Raw genomic sequence first — 22,142 nt, 5'->3', positions numbered from 1 at the left:
TTATTTCTCTTGATCTTAGCCTTCCAGTGATACAATGGAATGAGCCACACAAGCAGTCACTGATCATCTCAATTAATCTATAACTTCAGGTAGGGCAGAGTAAGCATAAATGTTCTTAGGATGAACTCTATTCTCTGAACCTCACAGAGTACAAATCTTGCCTAACAGTACTTAGTGCACCTCAAAGAAGGAAGAACATTAAAGCATATACACAGGGTTACAGTGAAGTACGTCTGTAACTTTTTATGTGTCTAATTGTTATGTCTGTGGTCATTAGCTGATACTGCATTTATGATAAATTGTTTGTTTCTAAATGAACATAAAACAGTAGGTTTCCTTGTGTTCGATACTAGCAAGCACACATCTAGAAAAGATTGTTTTAAGATAAAGTTCTGTATTTTTGTTTGCACAGAAATGAGTTTTTAGCTTTTGTCTCAACTAAAGGATATAGCCAGGGAAGCCAATATTAAACTAGTTTTATAATGCTGATTATTCAAACTCTCCTATACTATGCTAATCACTGGACAACAAATATTTTACTTTTGGAGGTATCTTGTAGATGTTTGGCTGCTAATCACAAAAACAACCTGTAATTTAAACTATCGTTTTATAAAAATCTTCTATTTCTGCAAAGTCACCAGAATGATTTAATAAATTTCTTTATACAGACTGACAACTTTAATTTTTGAGCTGACATTGACAGTTTGTTTACAGTCATGAGTTATGAGCATGATCCACTAGAAAAGGGTCTATTTTGGAATCCAACAGTGCTGGCTGATTATTATCAAACACTGCAATGAGATGCTTCAGACACTGAGTGCAAATGGAAAGCATCAACAAAACACTTTTAGCTCTGGGAAACTCATGCACCTGTCAGAAGCATTAATGCCATTAAATGTATTATAGTCACCAAAAGTTAATTTCATATTTCTCAAGATTCCTATGAGGTACAGTCATTCTGAAATTATATTTGCATTCATTTGGAAGGGGTTTATCATAATCACCAAACGATTTTCAGGAAGCAAAACTTTTGAAAAAATGAGTTGTTCGGTGAGAGAGAGAGAGAGAGAGAGAGAGAGAGAGACAGAGAGAGGGAGAGGGAGAGTTTTAACATATCTCCTCATTTATTTTTCGTTTTACTATTGCCAAAAGAAACAGTAAGCCACTCCCTTGAAAATTCAATATATATATAAGAACGCAAACATACTTTATACAAAAGGAAAAGACCCAGGAGGATGTATACTGCCATGGAACCCACACTATTTTTAATGTTAATTACAGAAATACTTCAGGACGTTGGCTCAGGTAACATGCCTACTATATATCTATATTGAACTCTGCAAGGTAGAAAATTTTCCAAGGACAAAGATTAGGATGAAGTGATCCTCAGTAGGAGGGAAGAGTAGATTTAACTGCCAATGATAATCCTGACATGATTGCACAAAGGCTAACCGTTTTATTACTTTATTATTTAATAGTGGCACTAAGTACTTTTTTAAGACTTTGAATTTAAGAAGAGGACCCACATGTTGATGTTAAATCCTTTGCATTGTTATTGTTGTTGTTAGTTGTGAAGTCGTGTCCGACCCATCATGACCCCATGGACAATGTTCCTCCAGGCTTTCCTGTCCTCTACCATCTTCTGGAGTCTATTTAAGCTCACGCCTACTGCTTCAGTGACTCCATCCAACCACCTCATTCTCTATCATCCCCTTCTTCTATTGCCCTCAATCTTTTCCAGCATTAGGCCCTTCTCCAGTGAGTCCTTCCTTCTAATTTCAACTTGAGGATCTGGCCTTCTAAAGAGCAGTCAAGGTTGATCTCCTCTAGGACTGACCGGTTTGATTGCCTTGCAGTCCAGGGGACTCACAGGAGTCTTCTCCAACACCATAGTTTGAAGGCCTCAATTCTTTTGCGCTCAGACTTTCTTATGGTCCAACTTTCACAGCCATACATTTTAACTGAGAAAACCATGGCCTTGACTATACATACTTTTGTTGGCAGGGTGATATCTCTGCTTTTTAGTATGCTGTCTAGATTTGCCATAGCTTTCCTCCCCAGGAGCAAGCGTCTTTTAATTTCTTGGCTGCAGTCCCCATCTGTGGTGATCTTGGAGCCCAGGAAGATAAAATCTATCACTACCTCCATTTCTTCCCCATCTATTTGCCAGGAATTGAGAGGGTCGGATGCCATGATCTTGGTTTTCTAATGTTGAGTTTCAAGCCAACTTTTGCACTCTCCTTCTTCACCCGCATCAAGAGGCTCTTTAGTTCCTCTTCACTTTCTGCCATTAGTGGTATCATCTGCATATCTTAGATTGGGGATATTTCTTCCGGCAATCTTAATTCCAACTTTTGATTCATCTAGCCCTGCCTTTCTGCATATAAGTTAAATAGCCAGGGTGACAGAATAAGCCTTGCCAGACTCCTTTCCCAATTTTGAACCAATCAGTGGCTCCGTGTCCAGTTCTCACTGTTGCTTCTTGACCCACATATAGGTTTCTCAAGAGACAAATAAGATGGTCTGGTACTCCCATCTCTTTAAGAACTTGCCACAATTTGTTATGATCCACACAATCAAAGGCTTTAGCATAGTCAATGAAGCAGAAGTAGATGTTTTTCTGGAACTCCCTAGCTTTCTCCATGATCTAGCGTGTGTTGGAAATTTGATCTCTAGTTCCTCTGCCTCTTCGAAATCCTGCCTGTACTTCTGGAAGTTCTTGATCCACATACTACTGGAGTCTAGCTTGTAGGATTTTAAGCATAACTTTACTTGCATGTGAAATGAGTACAATAGTTTGAACATTCTTTGGCATTGCCTTTCTTTGGAATTGGGATAGAAACTGACCTTTTCCAATCCTGTGGCCACTGTTGAGTTTTCCAAATTTGCTGGCAAATTGAGTGTAGCACTTTTACTACATCATCTTTTAAGATACCCATAACAGTGGCATGATAGCAGAGATCCCAAGTTGTTTTTAATTGGGACAAGCAGATTTGAGGAACTATAGCAGGGTGAAAAACTCGCAATGTCATATGACATGTTGCGATGTATTGTGATTTTTTTCCATTGCTAGCAGTGGGGTGGGCATGGTTTCAGCATGACCCATCCAGCCCGCGAGCCAGCAGTTTGACATCCCTGAACTATAGGTTTGCAGAAGAGAAAAAAGGGAGCAAGAAGAAAGGGGGTGATTGGTGTCTTTCCCTCCTGCTATTGTTCTGTTTATATATGCAATACAAAGGAGTTAATTCTCATTATTTTTATTAGCTTAATGACAAGTAAAAGTGATTAAAAATGCTTTCAAATGACTGAGTTCCAGATGCAGTTGTAGCTTTTCAAACAAAAGCATAGATGCCAAAATTAGAGTGGCTAGGTGGGAGTGGATTAATTTCTTTTATAATACAGATTCTCAAAATTAGTAGTGCCCAGCCACCTTGTCATACAGAGTAAAATGTAGTATCAAATCTATATCTAAGCTCCACTGTTCCAGACTGCAGGAATGGAATGCATGAACAAGAGTTCCTTCATCCATCCCAGAAGAAAGAAGATATTTTAGAAAGAAAATATACCTCTTAAACATTTTGACTACTTTTCTTCTTTATAACATCATGTTTTATATATACATATAAAGGTTTCTTTAGAATGCATTAGTATTCAGTCAGCTGCATTCTCATCTAGACTAGAGAATAGCATCTCATCAATTTTGCTTGTGATTGACTGAGTGATGATTTGGGAATCACCACTTGTGGGAAGGAAGGAAGGAAGGAAGGAAGGAAGGAAGGAAGGAAGGAAGGAAGGAAGGAAGGAAGGAAGGAAGTTCCAGACTGTGTAGGCAATCAATCAATCAGTGAAAACTTGACTTTTTCATTGATTAGTTCAGAATAAGCTATGGCACAATATTTAGCCACCCAGAAGAGCTGTATCTGCATCTGCCAATAAAATGAAAAGTATAGAATATATGAGGTACACTTGGTTTGCAAATCAAAATCAATAATATAACAATTGAGCAACATAACAGAACGTGACTCAGTATCTCAATCTCGCTTGAATTATAAGGGAGATTATAAGAGTACCCAGATCTGGGGTATTACAAAATTAATCCTTCAACTTCACTCATGATAAATCCAACGTTATCTTTTTGTACATATTGAAGTGCTTAGAAATATAAAAGTACTATTAAATATCACAGCTGAAATTTGGGGATTGCTTTTGGACAGGAGCCCCTGTTAAGAGTGACAAATCAAAAATAGTGTTGAGCTGAATTTTTTTTTCATAATAATTGGCTTACAAACCTTATTTATCAGTAAAAGATATTTATTTCCATCTGATTCAATTGGGTTTTTTTAAAACATGGAAATCAAACTGCAATCCAAAATGAATAAACCCAGTTGTATTTATTTCGGACTACTATATCTGATCTGGGAAAATTCATGTAGCCACGTGATGGCAGCAAGGAATGAGAGGTTTCTGTATATTTTAATTGCCATCTTGGAGTTGGCCCGATATTTTTTCACCTGGATGTAGTAGCTTTACAAATATAAACTTCTAGTTCTGCAAAGACAAAATGAAATCTAACGGTGGGTGTTGGTTTTCAGTAGGGTTTTTTTTTTGTTTTGCTTCTAATGACCCACTTTTAGAACAACTATAAATATGTCAAGAAGCCCTAACATTAGATTAGTATAATAATGGATTGCTATCCATTTTTAGATTGGACAGGTTACTAAATGTAAAGATTTAGCTCCCCCTTGTGGACCTATGCCTTATGCCACCAGTAATATTGGGCAAACTAGATTTTGAGGGTTTCAGTCAACGTTCCTGTGTATCAATTCAGTATTCTTTGTACAGTATGATCAAAGGGTTTTGTATGCATTTGGAAATTATTATCATAACAGCAATGATGGTGATAATCATTGTAATAATCTGCTTCTTTAATCACAATTTAGTGCCAGCTCTATCTACCCCGATGATACCTCCAACACCAGGTTAGTGCAACCATATTCAACACTAGGTTAGTCTGATGAATGTCAGACTAACTAAATTAAAAAAAAATAATATCTTTTATCTTTGCAAATATGAATCTTATGTTTCATACCTTCTTATCTTTCATAAAGCAAACTGAGCATGTAGGGAAAATGTATTTATGTGCAAAAATGTCCCTTTGAAAAACACAACTTCCTTTTATATCACATCCCCAACCACATATAATCATAACCAATCATGGGAATATTCTCATTTAGGTAACAGGGAAGAAATTAGTCTGGTGCCCATTTTAATGATAATTGCTATAATTTTGTATTTTTAATCTAATATACCTCTTCAAAATTGAATTGTGAAAATTGACTGGCAATGCAATATTTGTCTCCTATCTGTCATGTCCATCAAATGTTTATGTTAAGAAAGCACAGATTAAAAAGCATGTATAATAATGTGAATGACATACAAAAATGCATTATATTTTAGTAAATCTCTTGCAAAACATTACTGTTGATCGGAAATGTATGCAAAGATATGTGGAATAGAACTGTGCAATTGTAAAACAGGAGAGTTAGAATTAGATATGAAATTTAGATATTTGTTACATAAAATAAAGCAAAATAAAGGTAAGGCACTTCCAGGATAGCTTGGGAAAAAGAAGTACTTAAGTGGTCAGAATTTTCACTGTGTTTTCTACCACCCTTCCTTAAAAATAAATACATATGAATATCTACTATACTGCCATTTAAAACTCACTTTGGATTAAAGTACTGTTAGAAGAAAGTTTCAGTCTCAGGCTGCTTATATGATAGTTTTCCAGATGTTGGCACTATAATTGCCAAAATTTACAGAATATTTGATAGATACACCCCTCCCCCCAATCAGGGAAGTCTTTTCTGTGAAATGAAAGAACTAAACCTATTGTATTTCATTCACATCCAACTGTAAACAATATTAATCTGTTCACTTTGGTCTTGCATAGGATTGTCTCTCAGACTGGCAGGCACGTACAACTATTGTGAGGGACGTGTGGAAGTGTATTATGAAGGAGCCTGGGGAACTGTCTGTGGCAACAACTGGGATATGAAAGATGCTCAGGTCGTTTGCCAACAGCTAGGATGTGGGGACGCTGTAGCAACCCTACCCTGGCCTAAGTTTGGCTCAGGCTCCGGCGAAATTGTCCTAAGTGACGTCCAATGCAATGGAGATGAATTCTTTCTGTGGAGTTGTAAGAACCCTGGGTGGGGTGTGCATAACTGCAATCATCAACAAGATGCTACAGTTCTCTGCACAGGTATGAACTCCTCAAGTCTTGATTTTTACTGGAAATGTGGAATCAATATGGTTATTCACTAAATAGTACTGTAGAGGCACTTGTAAGATAAGATGGTTCCCTTACTACAGGTATTAATTTTATTGTCTCTTGTCATTTCTTGTCATATTAGTTGCCCAAATCCAATAGACTTTGAGCAGCATACAAAACTGGGAAATCCATAAAATTTAAAATATCAAATCAAACGGACAGCCTAAAGTAAAACTAACTTGTAAATAACACAAATCCAACAAAAAAACACAATAATACTGATACACCAAGTCCAGGCTTGGGACCAAAGCCAGGTTTTAAAAGTTTTTCTGAACCCTAGAAGAGAGATGTCTGTCCTTATCTATTCTGTTTCAGAGGTTGGGATCCATGACAGAGAAGGAGATTATTCACTTGAATTTTCCAGGTGATCAAACTACTGCAAGTAATTCTTCACTTACAATGGCTATTGAGACCAGAATTTCTGTCACAAAGTCAAGTGGTCATAAAGTGTGACTGTATCATTTAGGACGGCAATTGCTGTTGTAAATTGAATCCCAGCATAAACTATTAGTAGTGTCTTAACAGATGTTGCACTAACGCATGCTAAATGTGGGTCTCATCAAATGTCTGTGTGACCTTTTTACTGATACTTTTAATTAATCATTTAAGACGAACTATGAGTCTGCAATAGAAAGAAGAAACAGAACAAGTACTTGAAGGCAAATCCTGAAAGGCCCTTTCACATATTCCTTGTTGCATACTGTATGATCTACTGCAGGGGCAAACTGCCAGCCCACAATGCAAAAAAAAAGTCACGATATGTTGCAACACATCATGTGATGTGGCGAGTTGGACATCGTGGTCTACTGATTGTTGTCTTTTTTGTGATAGTTCCCATGACATTCTGTTAATATTTAGATCACTATGAACATATGGAAAGAGAGAATCATTTGAGAAATTGTGATAGTTTATCTGTTAGCAGTCCTCTAAGAAAGGCAGGAGCTTATTTGAGAATTTCTGGTATTATCAATTGCTCCCTTGTAAAGGCAGCAGTTCAAATATTGCTTGTGCAATTACTGATTAAATTCTAAGGAAGATGAAATCTTATTAGATAAAATGGTCATTCTTAATTGTTCTGCTAAGCTATGTAGAACAATGCTACTCCAGAGCTCCAATATCATATTTCAATTGCTATACAATCTAGAAATAAACTGGAGAAGAGTCTCAAACACTAATATCGTTAAGGTTAAAACCTCAAAAGCAATCATGATATGCTCAATTTGCATAGTGCTGGATTTGATCTGAATTTGAAGGCCATTCTAAATAGGTTCAGAATAGGCATCACTTAATCACCACAAGAGGAACTAGCAACTCTGATTCTAAACAATGTGGTCACTAAATGAAACATTACATGACTGTGCCCAGCTTATAACGTCAGCTCTGCTTCAGTAATTAAGAGAATCATCTGTGGTTGTTAAGTACAACATCTTTTAATCATGACTTGCAACTTACTGTAAGCTTCCCCATTGATTTTGCTTGTCAGAAGCTGACTGTGAAAGTCACAAATGTTAGTCATGTGATTGTGGGACACTGCGACCATTGTAAATCATGCCAATTGAGATCCACCCATATTGTCATCATGTGACTGCAGGGATGTTGTGATACATTTGAGGACCAGTGCCATGAGAATTCAAGTGGTCACTGAACAAGGCAGTTATTAATCAAGAATCACCTGTAATTTTTTTTCTTACTTGTCTTGTTTCCTTCAGTTCAGTTTACTATCTGTGCTAAATAGTATCTTAAACAAAGATCGTAAAATAAACAAGTTTAAAATACTGCAAACAAAAATAACATCCATATGGTAATGATTAATTAATTATTAGTACTTTAACTTTTTGAAAATTATTTTCTTACAGGTGAAAAGTATAAACCAGGTAAGTCTTCTCTTTCATGCTTATGAATATTTGTCTATATTCTTGCATAATAATAATGTACCAAACTATGGAGCATCTTATCAAAGCTGGTATCTTCCAATTTTGGGGGATTTCATCACTACTAGTGGGAAATAGGTTGCAAAGGGCTACTTTGGGAATATTTTTTACATTAAATGTCTTCATAATAATAGTATTACTGATTCACAGTATGGAGTTTGGTATTAATTTTTGAATGCTTGTGATTTTGCATGTTCAATAGAAATAAGACCACTATAAATTTTATAATTATAGTTTTTAGGGAAGATTATGAATAGAACCATTAGTAGATATTACTATGAAGATGGTTAATTCAAAATTCTGAAATTGTGTATTCAGGTAAGACTGGTCTACTTTCAAAAGTCAAAGTATATTGCTCAGAACCAAATGGAGAAGGCAAACAAACATGAAATAAAAATGCCATTGATAGAGTCTGATGACAAACCCAGAATGGGTTTGGCAAAAACAAATATGCCAGACAAAACTTATTGCATTCTTTGACCTGTGGATATCATTTATTTGGACTTCAGTAAGGTGTGATAAATAGACTATAAACTACTACTTGCTAAGTTAGAAAAATGTGGGTTAGGAAGCATCACTACCAAATGGACTTGTAAGTGGCTGATTAATCATACTCAACATGTAGTCCTTAATGGAACTGCTTCTATACATGGAGGGAAGTATGCAGTGGGGCTAGAAAGGGAACTCATCAAATTTGATACCAAGCTGGCAGGAATAGCCAATATGCCAGAAGATAAGCTCAAGATACAGAAGGATCTTGACAGACTTGAACACTATCTAACAAAATGAAATTCAGTGATGAGAAAAGTAACGTTCTCCATTTAGGCAAGAAAAATCAAATGCACAGGTATAGGCTCAATAGCTACGAGAGGGATCTTAGAGTGCTAGTGGATACTCTAAGAGTGTCCATTCTTAAATATGAGCCAGCAGTGTGCTGCAGCTGCCAAAAACCCAACACAGTCCTACGCTGCATTAACAAAGGGATAGAATCAAGATTACCGGAACTGTTAGTACCACTTTGTAATGCCTTGGTATGACAGCACTTGGACTATTGCATCCAGTTTTGGTTGTCATGATATAAAAAAAAGCTGTTGAGACTCTAGAAAGATTGCAGAGAAGCGCAACAAAGAAGATTAGGGGGTTGGAGGCTAAAGCATATGAAGAACAGTTGCAAGAATTGGGTATCTCTAGTTAAATAAAAATAAGGACTAGAGATGATATGATAGCAATGTTCCAATATCTAAGGCAGGGGTCCCCAATCCCTGGTCCATGGACCAGTACCAGATTGCCAGCAACCGGTCCACACAAACAAGCAAAGCCCCATCCATGGGATGCAGGCAGCACCCAAAACCATGGCCCCTCTGGTCCACAGAAAAACCTCTCTCCACGGAACTGGTCCCTGGTGCCCAAAAGGTTGGGGACCTCTGATCTAAGGGGCTGCCACAAAGAAGAGGGGTCAACTGAAGGCAGAACAAGAAGCAATGGATGGAAACTAATCAAGGAGAGAACCAACCCAGAACTAAGGAGAAATTTCCTAAAGTTAGACAATTAATCAATAGAACAGTTTGCCTCCGGAAGATGTGGATACTCCAACACAGGAGGTTTTTAAAAAGAGATGAGACAATTATTTATCTGAAATGGTGTAGGGTTTCCTGATTGAGCAGGGGGTTGGATTATAAGACCTCCAAGTTCCTTTCCAACTCTGTTATTCTGTTACTTTCAACTTCTGAAACAAAATCTAATTTTTATGTAACAAAAAAGGATGAATTTTACCCAATTCTTCCAGAGGAAAGATAGTAGCCTGCCATACCATTTACAATAATTATTTGAAAAGAAAAGAGTTATGGTTTAGCAGCAACAGATGTAGTGATTCAGCAGAAAAAAAGTCCTATTTAGATCAATATAATTATAGAAAACTAAGACCCGGAATTTAAACAAAATTCTAAAAATTTCAGTATTTGCCTGACCTTTTACCCTTGCAATTCTCCAGCTGTTTTAGGTTTTTTTAGTGAACATTGTGCAACCTTAATCATGTGATGTTGTTAAATATTTGGTTACCTGACAAGATCTAAAGATGTTGATCTTTAGTGAGGTGAAAAGGGAAAATGTTTTATTTGTGTGTGTGTGTTATCTATAGATGTAGATGTAAATAGATTACAGATGTTAATAATCACATTTTATTATATCTTCCAGCTGGAACTGAAGGTGATGGTAAGTCTGTGTTTAGGTCTTTTCTTTTAAACAAAACCCACTAGCTTTTAAAATATTTTGCATGGAATGAGTTTCTTTAAATGTTTCAGTAAACTGTGAATGTACAGAGTTCAGCATCTCTGAATGCAATTAACATTTTAGTTCAGTTAATTCATTCAGGTAAAGATTGGAAGTAAGCTACTTGTGACCTCTTCCTGTAATGTTACTTTTTTTCTAATTATTGTGACTCTCTATTCTCTAAAGCAGCGGTGTCAAACTCGCAACGTCACGTAATGTGTCGTGACATATCGTGACTTTTTTGCCATTGTCAGCAATGAGGTGGGTGCGGTCTCAGTATGATGCATCCAGCCCATGGGCCGGCAGTTTGACATACCTGCTCTAAAGAGTATGCTACTATGGATTTATAACTTGACAAAACTTGTTACTATTTCTTAAAAGCAGCTGGGAGAACAATACCTCATCCCTGTTAAACTATATATCTCTTTAAAGTAGCATGCATGAAATGCAAGAGTTTTTAAAGAGTTATTAAATATTAGAGTTTCACGTTAAAAACATAAAACTGTATTTAGTACAAAATGCAAGAGCTCTGGATCACATATGATGTAATGTCAATGAGAACCCCACAAATCCTCCAGTCCTTGAGACTTTCTAGTCTTCTCTTTGGAGTCTTTGGTGCTCTCTGAGCTTGGATGAGCACCAAGGACTCCACAGTTCAGTTCTGAGCTAGAGCACGTATACCAGTGATAGCGAACCTTTTAGAGACTGAGTGCCCCATCCCCACTCCACACCCTGCCCCACCCCTGCTCTGCCCCCCATCCCCCACCCCGCCTGCCCACAGGGCCACTCACCACCTCCAGGACCCGCCGCAAATCACCTAGGCAGCCCAGCAGCGTTATGGCAGTCACGCCCTCTGCCTGCGCCCTGCAGCATCAACTGTGCACGATGGGGTGTGAGGGCAGAGTCTTGTCTACGCTACCTGGCTGCCATGTCCTTGGCTGTGCTGCTCCATGTGGGCCACGCTCAGGGGCGACTCTCCTTCGGGGGGGGGGCTGCTGGAGAGGAGGGATCACAGGGGGAGGCGAGGCTGGGGCAACGGCACGTGTGCCCACAGACAGGGCTCTGAGTGCCGCTTCTGGCACCCATGCCATAGATTCGCCACCACTGACATATACTCTCTTCTTGTCTTCTTTTCCTCCCCCTCCCAGCTGATCTAGCCTCTTTTGCTTTGCCTGCTACTCTATTTCTGGCCCATTCCTCTTTGAGGGATCCTTGGTCAGTAGTGGGATTCAAATATGTGAACAACCGGTTCTCTGTGTGGATGCTGCTTGCGGAAGTCCATTCTGGACCTGGGCAACAAAAAATTAGCTACCAGTTCTGCTGAACTGGTGTGAACTGGCTGAATCCCACCACTGTCCTTGGTGCTCTCTGAGCTTCCTTGCTTTGTTGCAGATATTTCATTACCTAAACAAGATAACATTGTCAATGCACTGATTATGTTACCTAATTTGGATAATGAAACGTCTACAAGAAAACAAGCAGCTCAGAGAGCACCAAGGATCTCTCACGCCAACCCTGAGCTACAAATATTCTCCTTTATTAGCACCATTCCTCCTTTTTATTTGCATCTGCCCAGCCCACATTGTTTGGCATTTCCTCATCCCTGGCTGCTTCTTTTCCAGCTTCTCCATGCGGCTTCTCTAGTCTTCCACCAGATTCTACCCAGTTTGCCTGTTCTGCTGACATCTTTTCATATCGCCTCTCCCTACCCATAACTGATCTTTTCCAGACTTCACATAATAAAGTAACCTGTTGAAAAGGTTGCAACTTATTTTCTATTTGCAACTTTTTAGAAAATTTGCAAATGACACTGACATTCTCTTTTTTTCAAAAATGATTATACCCGTCCCTACTACAGGTAGTCCTTGACTTACAACAGTTCATTTAGTGACAGTTTGAAGTTACGACACTTTAAAAACTGACTTATGGCCGTTTTTCACACTTACAACTGTTGCAGCATCTCCATGGCCACAGGATCAAAATTCAGACACTTGGCAACTGACTCATATTTATGACCTTCTAATGAGTAAAGTCAGTGAGGAAGCCAGATTTATTCATCAACCATGTTATTAACTTAACAACTGCAGTGAGTCACTTAACAACTGTGGCAAGAAAGGTCTGAAAATGAGCCAAAGTTCACTTAATAACTGTCTCACTTAGCAACAGAAATTTTGGGGTAAATTGTGGTCATAAATCGAGGATTACCTGTACTGACTAAAAACAGATACTGCAGCTACCATCATTCCCCTATTTTTTTTTTTTTTGGTGGGGGAACAGATGAAAAACATCTGTTTTTTGTGGTTTTACTTAATTTTGAAAATGAATCTATAATCAGCGGTGCTGATAGCAATCATTTTTGCCTTTTTTCTCCCCCCCCCCCAAATGAAGTGATGTTTGTGGAGCTGGTGGGTGGTCCAGACCGATGTGCTGGTCGTATTCAAGTCATTTATTTTGCCAACTGGAGAACTGTGGTTTGCGGTGAAGATTGGGACATGAGAGATGCTGAGGTTGTCTGCAATCAAATGCACTGTGGCTATGCTCTTGCTGCCTTGAGCGATGGCTCTTTTGGTAAAGGGGAGACCGGCCCTTTGATGACTAAAGTAAATTGCTCAGGATCGGAATACGATTTAATGACGTGCCCGTATGAGTATCGTCCTGCTACATGTGGAAATTACAAAGATGCTGCTGTTATATGCTCAGGTAGGTAGTTTCTTCTGCTTTGTAAAAATCATCAGAAATATTTTGCACATCATCCTTCTCCTTCAGTAGATTTTGTAATTAAGAAATAAGATAAGATAACTTTTATTGTCATTTTTTATACTATGGGCACAATGGCACACATCAAAAATGAAATTTAGTTGCCTGCTCTCAAAGTGAAACACATACATGACACAAATCTAAACATATTCTGAACAACATATGTATAGACCCACATCCCTACATATACGTAGCAAATAAATATTAAATATCGTCCATCTTGAATATATAACGGAAGGAGGAAGCTTGAGAGTTCACAAGGTTAATTTATACGTTTATTATTATAAATTATTCACAGTGCATAGCTGATCATCATGCATCTTCTCGAAACTAATTCAAAATTTCATTTACTAAGTGGTGCATACAAAAAGTTTAAAAATAACTTCAGAAATAATCTCTCTTTTTTGGTAACTTTTAAAATGTGATTTAATTTTAAGAAAAGCATCACGAATTACTAGTAGCTCTCCTTTCTTTGGCACATATATTCAGCTGCAATTCAGCTTTTGTTTTCTCCATCAAAAATTCTGGTTGCTCTTTATTTAAAATTGATCTTTGGTTCATTGGCAATGAGCTTCTGTTAATATCTTATCGAGGTTTTCTAGAGATGGATCAGAAAAAGGGGTTTGTTTAAAGTAAATGTCCTTAGTTTGCAACTATCTAATCCACAGATTTCTTTGTAGCTTTTTGCTTTATGGAAATTGTTTGGAACAAAACACATGGAATCAGTGGAATTACACTGTGAGGGTGATAGAGGTTCCTGCCAGCAGATCTTTCTCAAATTAATGTCAATTTTCAGGTTTTGCACATTAAGCCCCAAGAGCAGCTATTTGTGGTAACAGTTTGAACAACACTTTTTAACTGGGATCTCAGAAAACTCTCCATAGCTGCAACCATCATGTTGCCTTGAATAAAAGTATACTTCCTAGCAAGTTTGCTTTGCTGCTAAATCAATTGAGGCTAGAATTTTGATTCTTCTAAAAAACTAACCAGGCTTTTTTTTTTTAACCTAAACCACATAAGTCTTAACCAACTAAGCAATGACTAAATTTCATTAAAATTATTGGAACAATAAATAGTTATGACTAAGCTGTGCATCATTACTCTCAACGCCTGACTTTAGTTGGGTTGGAGCTACTTTCTTGGTAATTTCCTTTCTTTGTTCCAAGAAATCCATGCCCCAAATCTTAGCTGAAGCATATTTTTCATATTAATGGGAGGTTTAAAATATTGTAATAAAGGGTTGGGTTCATTTCTTTCACAGGGATTTTTAGAGAGATAAGAGTCTTTTTCCTTACAGGGAATGCAGGACTGATCCTGTAAAAAAGCTAATTCCTTAGCTTTCAAATGTGTCCAAAAAAGTCCTAAAGATCACTTTATCTATCTCACCATCATAAATTATGACTGGCGGGGATTTTCTAGAGACTCAAGCAGAAGTTTTACACTGATCACCTGCTTTCTCATCTTTAACTTAAATCAGTTAAGAGGTGCATCAGAAAGTTTCTGATGTGAACATTTCTCAATCACAGACCTATGGCCCTTTCTTAGGAGGGCCTTGCAGTTGCTTTAAAGATGATGGTGAAGGTAATGATAATGGTGGTGGTGATGATAATGATTTAAACTTGTATATTCATGTTCTTTATGAACACTCAGTTTATCTCCATTGACAGATTCTGAATTGAACCCAACTGGAATGCCAGGTAAGTTAATTGTAATATTGTTGAAATTAATATATAATAATATTCAGTCTGATTACTGAACATTTTGTAATGATCAAACTCAGGGGAAGTAACATTTGCACACAGTTCAAATTATCAATAGGGCATAAGCTCTTCTGCCTTAGGTTCAGGTCACAAGGATATGGTCTGGATGGCTTAAGCGTTGTAAGCAGAGAAAATGCTGCTTCCTTGCCATAGGTACATTTGAAAGATTTAGACCAGTGTTTCTCAACCTTGACAGCTTTCAAATGTGTCCAAAAAAGTCCAAGAATTTCTCAGAGAGCTATAATCCCTTCTCAGAAGGGCATCATCTATAGTCTTGCAGTTCTTTGAAAGATGGTGATGGTGGTGATTTAAAACTGTATACAATAGAATTCTGTATTGGCCAAGTATGATTGGACACACAAAGAATTTGTCTCTGATGCATAAGCTCTCAGTGTACATACAAACAACAAAATGATAGGTCATAGATCATAAATCATAGTTACAATCATTAATCATAAGATACAAACATCATAAGATACTAATAGGAGATGATAGAAGGAAAGATGAGGTGAGAAAGATGAGAAGATGACAAGGATTATAGCAATACAGCCTACTACATGGGTAAATATCTTTAGGCCTAAGACAGTGCTGTGGGAATTAGGTATTCAGCAGAGTGATGGCATAGGGGGAAAAACTATCTTTGTGTCTAGCTATTTTGGCATGCAATGGCCTATAGCGGCGTCCTGACGGAAGAAGTTGAAACAATTATTTGCAGGATGTGAGATGTCTGTAGGTATTTTCTCAGCCCTCTTTCTGATTTGAGCAGTATACAGATCCTTATTGGAAGACAGGCTGGTTGCAATTGTTTTTTCTACAGTCCTAACTATCCATTGAAATCTGTTACCTGTCCTGTTTGGTTGCTGTGCCAAACCAGACTGTTATAGAGGTACAAATGACAAACTCAATAATTTGTCTATAAAACTGTATCATCAGATCCTTGGGCAATCTGAGCTTTCTGAGTTGATGCAGACAGAATATTCTTTGTTGTGCCTTTTTAATGATATACGTGTTCTTTCTTAATACTCAACTTATCTCCATTTCACTGAAAGGACACGGGGTGGAGATATACAATTGGATATCATCTGCGTACTGATGATACCTCACCCCGTGTCGTCGAATGATCTCACCCAGCGGTTTCATGTAGATGTTAAAAAGGAGGGGGGACAGGACCAAGCTCTGAGGCACCCCATGATCGAGGCGCCTAGGGGTCGATCTCTGTCCACCCGCCAACACCGACTGCGACCTGTCAGAGAGGTAGAACCACCGCAATATGATGCCGCCCACCCCCACCTCTCCGAGACGACGCAGAAGGATACCATGGTCGATGGTATCGAAAGCCGCTGAGAGGTCAAGAAGCACCAGGATAGAGGAATGACCCCTATCCCGGGCTCGCCAGAGGTCATCGGTCAGTGCGACCAAAGCAGTCTCAGTGCTGTAGCCGAGCCTGAAACCAGATTGAAAAGTGTCCAGATAATTAGTTTCATCCAAGGATCGCAAGAGTTGGGACACCACCTTCTCTACAACCTTCCCCACAAAGGGGAGGTTGGAGACAGGACAAAAGTTCTTCAAAACAGCTGGGTCCAGGGAAGGCTTCTTGAGGAGGGGCCTCACCACCCCTTCCTTTAAAGGTTGTGGGAAAGATCCATCCATCAAGGAGGCGTTGATTATCTCCTGGAGCCAGCCTCGTGTCACCTCCCTACTGGCAGAAACCAGCCAGGAGGGGCATGGGTCCAATAAACAGGTGGCGGCATTCATTGCCCTCACGGGTCCACTTCATCAGGGGTCACAGGCTCAAACTCGCTCCAGATAACATGACTAAGACCAGCCCCCGGCAACTCGGCTGGCACTGCCCAGTCGGAGTCCAGGTCTCTCTGAATCTGAGCGATTTTGTCCAAAAGAAACTGAACAAACTCCTCAGCTCTCCCCTGCAAGGGTTCCTCTGCCTCCTCCACTTTAAGAAGGGAGCGGGTCATCCTGAACAATATTAAGGCTAAATCTGGTTATTGAATATTTTTAATAACCAAATTCAGGGAGGCAAAATTTACACACATTTGAAATTACCTTTAGGGTTGGGAAATTCTTGCACCTGAAGTTCACATATCTGAAAGTTGCCAAGGTTGAGACATAGAGTTAGAGACTTCTCCCATTTTTTTCATTTCAGTTCCTCATCCTAACTCCTTAGCCAGTCTTGTCATTTTCATGGATTCAACATCAACTGCCTTCTAGATTTTGTTTTAGGAATTGTAAACTTTTATAGATTTTGTTTTAGGAATTGTAAACTTTTATTGTACATCTATATTCCAGATGTGTTTGCCTTAAATATTTCCCAAGTACATTTCTAAATTTTGCAGATGTTAAACAGCATTCCCTAGATTATTGCATGTTTCTTGGGAAAAGATATAAATCCAGCCAGGGCTATATTAAGACTCTGCTGGGCCTAAACACATTGATCTTGTGGGTTCCTATTGTGTGAATAGTCCAGATCCTCAGAGTTATAAAGATATTACATGGTTCTTTATTTTTCAGAAAGTCACAGGAAATAAGTGGTAAATAAGGAGAAACAATCTCTTAGATACATTTTTTCATTTTTATTAATTTTTTATGTTTATTGATGGAACATACAGTATGGGTTTTGAGTTTATTGTTATTTTTCATATTTTTGTTTTTTATTAACAATATCTTTGTATGCCCCAACAATTTTGTAGGTCCTAGGCACAGAGCCTTTTACACCTAAATAGATTATATGTCATGAACCCAGCTGGAAATGATAATAAAGAGAATGCTTGAAGCAGGGACTATCAAGAGTTGGAAAAAAAAAAATCGGGAAGCTCCTGCAAAAATGTTTTCATTAGCAAGCCAAAATAATTTACTAATTTAGTCATTTTGTATTGACTGATTAAATATTCCCCTGCAGAATTCTTTCCAACAGTTAATCATCTTCAGCTACAGACTAGTAATTCCTGGTTTTCTCTCAGAAAGTTTTCATATATATTTGCACAATCAAATGATTCTTGGGACATAATTGTCTTTCTATAAAATTGTAGATTAGTGGTATGAAGAATTGTCAATGTGAGCTGTGCAATTCTCCAATTTCAGTACATTGACTTTGGAAGATTATTGACTGAGGAAGCACATGAATAGCTCACAGATCTGGAATGAACCATCAGCTGACTTCACATTGATCTATTAAAGTTAGACTGCTGATGAAGCAAATCAGTGGCCTTTGATATTATGTAAAAGTCAACAATTAGAGAACATCCTGTACAATAATGACAGGGAAAAAAGGGTAGACCATAAGCCTATTATATTTCTTATATCCACAATAGTACATCCTGGATGGAACTACCAAGGACCAGTAATGTGCTCCTTTATGTGAAAATTGTGAATAAAAGCATTGGCTTAATAGAATAAGCATGTGCATTACACAGTATATAGTAAAATCAATGGTCTGTATTCCAGTTTCAAAATACCTTTTGTCTGAAAAAAAAATGGAATAAATTTTATCAGGAATAACATATTATATAAGTGAAAATGCGTTAATGAAATTGCAGTAGTTTTTTTTTTAAAAAGAAAATCAGCATAGGTTTCGGACTTGCATGCATACAAGTCATTTATTTCAAATATTTTCATATTGTTAACAGTTGTATCTTCATGAAAAATCAAAATGGAATACTGCAATGTAATGTTTTACAGGTGGTTTAACTTGTAGATTAGAACGTATGGACACTAAGGTGGTAGTAACAGTTGGAATAGCCAGTAAAAATATATAAAAAAATAACATATGGAACTCAGGTTGAACTGTGTAGTCCTTGGTGATCTCTAGCTTGGATGCTTGTTTGCAGATGTTTCTTACATGACTAGATAACATCATCAGTGCCACTGATTCTGGACTTTGCTCTTTGTTTATTATACAACAGCTTGTGTGAGCGGAGGTGAAGTTTTCTCCTTGGTAATTCCTTGGTTAGGATATTATTTTCTGCTTAATTAGTTTTCTGATGTTAATCCCTGCTTATCTGGGTGTAGCTGCTAGTCTCTTCTAGCTTTTTTATTGTCTCTTCTAGCTTTTTTAGTGTTCTAGTCTCTTCTAGCTTTTTTATTGTCTCTTTTGAATTGTAGCTCAGAGAGCACCAAGGACTCCACAAAAGATACAAAGCACACTGTAAGAATAGCTGAAGTATCATCTTCAACATTTTATCTATTGGAAAATTACTTTATTCAGCAATACAATATCACTAAACATAGTTGGATAGTTGGTCAAAATCTACTGTTTTCTGTACCAGCACAGAGATAATATAAACAGTCCAGTGCCTGCTTGTAGCATGAAATCCAGCTCATGTCTCTATTTAATGGTCAATTTCATCAGGAATAACTGCTAGAATAATGTCCTCATTCCCCCTGCGTACTACCATACTGAGTGTACTGTCCTTTTTGATAATGTCACTGACATCATTAGCAGAGATTATTGGTTGTCCATTAATGCTTATAATCACATCATTTTCTTTCAGGCCTCCTCTGAAATAAACGAGAAAAAAATATTAGCCTAATAAGAAACTTCCAACTGCTTTCTATATCAAGATACTTCAAGATATGAAAATCATAATTCAATCCAAGTAACTACTATTTGGCAAATACAGTATGGAACACTGTATCCTACTCTGTAATGCTTACTTTGGGAAAAGAAAGGAATTTTCCAGTCACATTAAACAAAATGAGTATGAAAAAGCATCCCTTGATAAAGAATCCATCAATGCGTAACTCTCATTGTAAAGTTTTGCCCAGAGTAAAGAAAGAGCTGGTATAATAACTACACTTTAATTTATATGTACTACATGCAACATATATAGGATGCTATTTTTACCTTATTGTTTCCTACTATGCCTCCTATACTATCTTTATTGCCTTGTTGGTTCAACTCTCACTACATAAGCACAAGACAGTAACAAATCCTGTCCATAACTGGTTTCTGCGCAGGATTTACAAACAATGGGAGAGATTTTGTTATATACTTTTGGATTCCTGTAACAGATTCCAGGGAGAGCCAACTGGTACAAAATGCAGCTATTAACTAATGCACAATCTTATCATTTTATATATGAGATAGATTAAAAATTAAATTTGAAACTGGGCCTATTTATAAAGATCCACTTTCTCAGGCACACTGGAAAGATCTTTTATCAATTCCAAATTGTGAAATGCTTTTCCTTCAAAGATAATATTGATTTCATCTCTATATGATTCCAAGGGCAGTTTTAAAAATAGTTACGTTCATTTTTAATTTCTGCCATTAACCTTCTTGAGGTCAATTGTTGAAAGGCAGCGTAAAAGCCACATAAATATATAATGGGAAAATAAGCAGATTTTGGCATAATAACGACATTGATTTAAAATTAAAATAATTGTTCTATACCCTAATTGTTATTTAATTTATCTGATATCTAATTGTTAAACTAGAGAGGAAACTAGTACTTCAGTGATGATTTTTAAGACATAAAATGGATACTATTTCCTTTTTTTAGAACATTTTAAACATTTCCTTGAAATAAACCTTACATGGCTGCAACCTTCAAGGACTTCTTTTACAAACTTTTTTTCTGACTGAAAAATTAAAGTTAGACCTCTAGAGCAAGAGTAAATCTATCCATCAAGCTTGACTACCTTCACATTGGTGGCACTGAAGCTAATGAAAAGAGTTCAGCATTCTTTCCCCACATCATCTTGTCCTGTCTTGTAGGCAAACTCCAGCTATGCATTATGGAAAGACAAACCCATTGAACAGGCGGAGACATGAATCAACCCTCAAGCACAGCTATTTTATGTAGCCACAAAGCCTTCACAAGATTTGCTCATGCAAAGAGAAATACCTTACACAAGCAGTTCTTTCAAAAGAGGCATTTTCCAGGAATTATTAATTTCTTGACAGCCTACCATTTACAGTGCTCAGAGAGATCATTAGTATGAAATGAAGGAACTTCATCCTTGCTGTAGGTATGACAGCTCCAGAAAAATTAGCTTAATAAGGAGTACACATTCATTAAATATTAATGTTTGTAGGGTAAATTGGGATAATACTTTCAAGCTATGTCTGAAGGGGTGAGGTCTATAAAGAAGAAGAAATGATCACTTCTCTTTGAAGAATTAAGTCTTTGAAGAAATAAGCACAGAGATTACCTGAATAGTAATATGCCTTAATGTGACATGTGACAACTACATGGCCCATATACACCTTCCAGTTCTGATTTATTCAAGTTGCAATTTACAGTTGTAACTCTGGTGCTGCCCAGAATCATTCTGGAGGGAGACAGCCCCAGAACTGAATTAAAGTAATAAAATTCAATGCTTCAGGTTCTGATCACTTCTGACTTGTATTTCACAAATTACACAGTACTATCTAACTCTTCCCATTTATAGAAGCTTTAGATAGTATTGTTTCTTGCAAACTGAGTGATGTGGTGCATGTTCAACAATATCCTGATAAATTCTAAACATCAATAGATGCTGACTAATGGCTAATAGATACGAGGTACAGCTAAGATCTAAGAACTCTGTGAACCAGATTTTATACAAGTCACTCATTCATTCTCCCTTCTTTCCTTTCCTACCACATCTGTACGATGAAGATAATGTTATTGTTCAAGTTAACGCATGTATAACACTTTAAACACTTGATAGTGCTACACAAAAAGTATTATAGAATTGCATTTAACTTTTTTTGCATTGTATTCTAATCTCTCTGGGCATGGCACAAGTACTAAGTGGGTAAGCATATATAACAAGTGACCTGACAATAGAGCTAAAACAGTGCCAATAGAAGCCAAGTTTTATGCAAAATGATGGGCTTCAGCTGATTTTAAGTCCTACCACTGAAACCTTTTTGCAATCATAAGAGCAGCTAGAATTGGTTCATTGGTTTGTAGAATCAGATGTCTAATGAAAAAATGAAAAAAATGGCAACCACTTTTTAATCATAGCACTGGAGATCTAGCAGGTTTTCTCAAATATCTCACAGAAGATTCTATTCATATTAATTCTGTATTTATTGGTTTTTCTGATCAAAGTGCTTTTCCTTGCAAGGTTAGGACCAAAACAAAACAA

The 22,142-nt window shown here is 37.3% G+C and overlaps 2 protein-coding genes across 3 annotated transcripts in view; one reads left to right on the top strand and one right to left on the bottom strand.

The window, feature by feature from the left end:
• The window catches only part of LOC120305821 (deleted in malignant brain tumors 1 protein-like), a 28,273-nt gene extending 7,656 nt beyond the window's left edge, over positions 1-20,617 (top strand). The window contains exons 1-8 of one of the 2 annotated variants that reach the window (XM_039338144.1): positions 1,185-1,305; positions 4,941-4,979; positions 5,954-6,265; positions 8,191-8,208; positions 10,459-10,476; positions 12,922-13,233; positions 14,958-14,987; positions 19,556-20,617. In XM_039338144.1, the coding sequence (XP_039194078.1) occupies positions 1,236-1,305; positions 4,941-4,979; positions 5,954-6,265; positions 8,191-8,208; positions 10,459-10,476; positions 12,922-13,233; positions 14,958-14,987; positions 19,556-19,566 (810 nt within the window). In that variant the 5' untranslated portion in view covers positions 1,185-1,235 and the 3' untranslated portion in view covers positions 19,567-20,617. Of the gene's footprint in view, positions 1-1,184; positions 1,306-4,940; positions 4,980-5,953; positions 6,266-8,190; positions 8,209-10,458; positions 10,477-12,921; positions 13,234-14,957; positions 14,988-19,555 lie in introns of those variants that run through there. The other variant, XM_039338226.1, reaches the window with a different exon arrangement.
• The window catches only part of HTRA1 (HtrA serine peptidase 1), a 41,556-nt gene continuing 37,037 nt past the window's right edge, over positions 17,624-22,142 (bottom strand). Inside the window, exon 9 of the mRNA XM_039338038.1 lies at positions 17,624-19,562. Within this exon, the coding sequence (XP_039193972.1) occupies positions 19,394-19,562 (169 nt within the window). The 3' untranslated portion in view covers positions 17,624-19,393. The remainder of the gene's footprint in view (positions 19,563-22,142) is intronic.

This window comes from Crotalus tigris, unplaced genomic scaffold, assembly GCF_016545835.1.
Source record: "Crotalus tigris isolate CLP2741 ecotype Arizona unplaced genomic scaffold, ASM1654583v1 scf7180000017536.10889498, whole genome shotgun sequence".
In the NCBI taxonomy this organism is placed as follows: Eukaryota; Metazoa; Chordata; class Lepidosauria; order Squamata; family Viperidae; genus Crotalus; species Crotalus tigris.
This window is presented reverse-complemented; position numbering and strand designations above follow the sequence as displayed.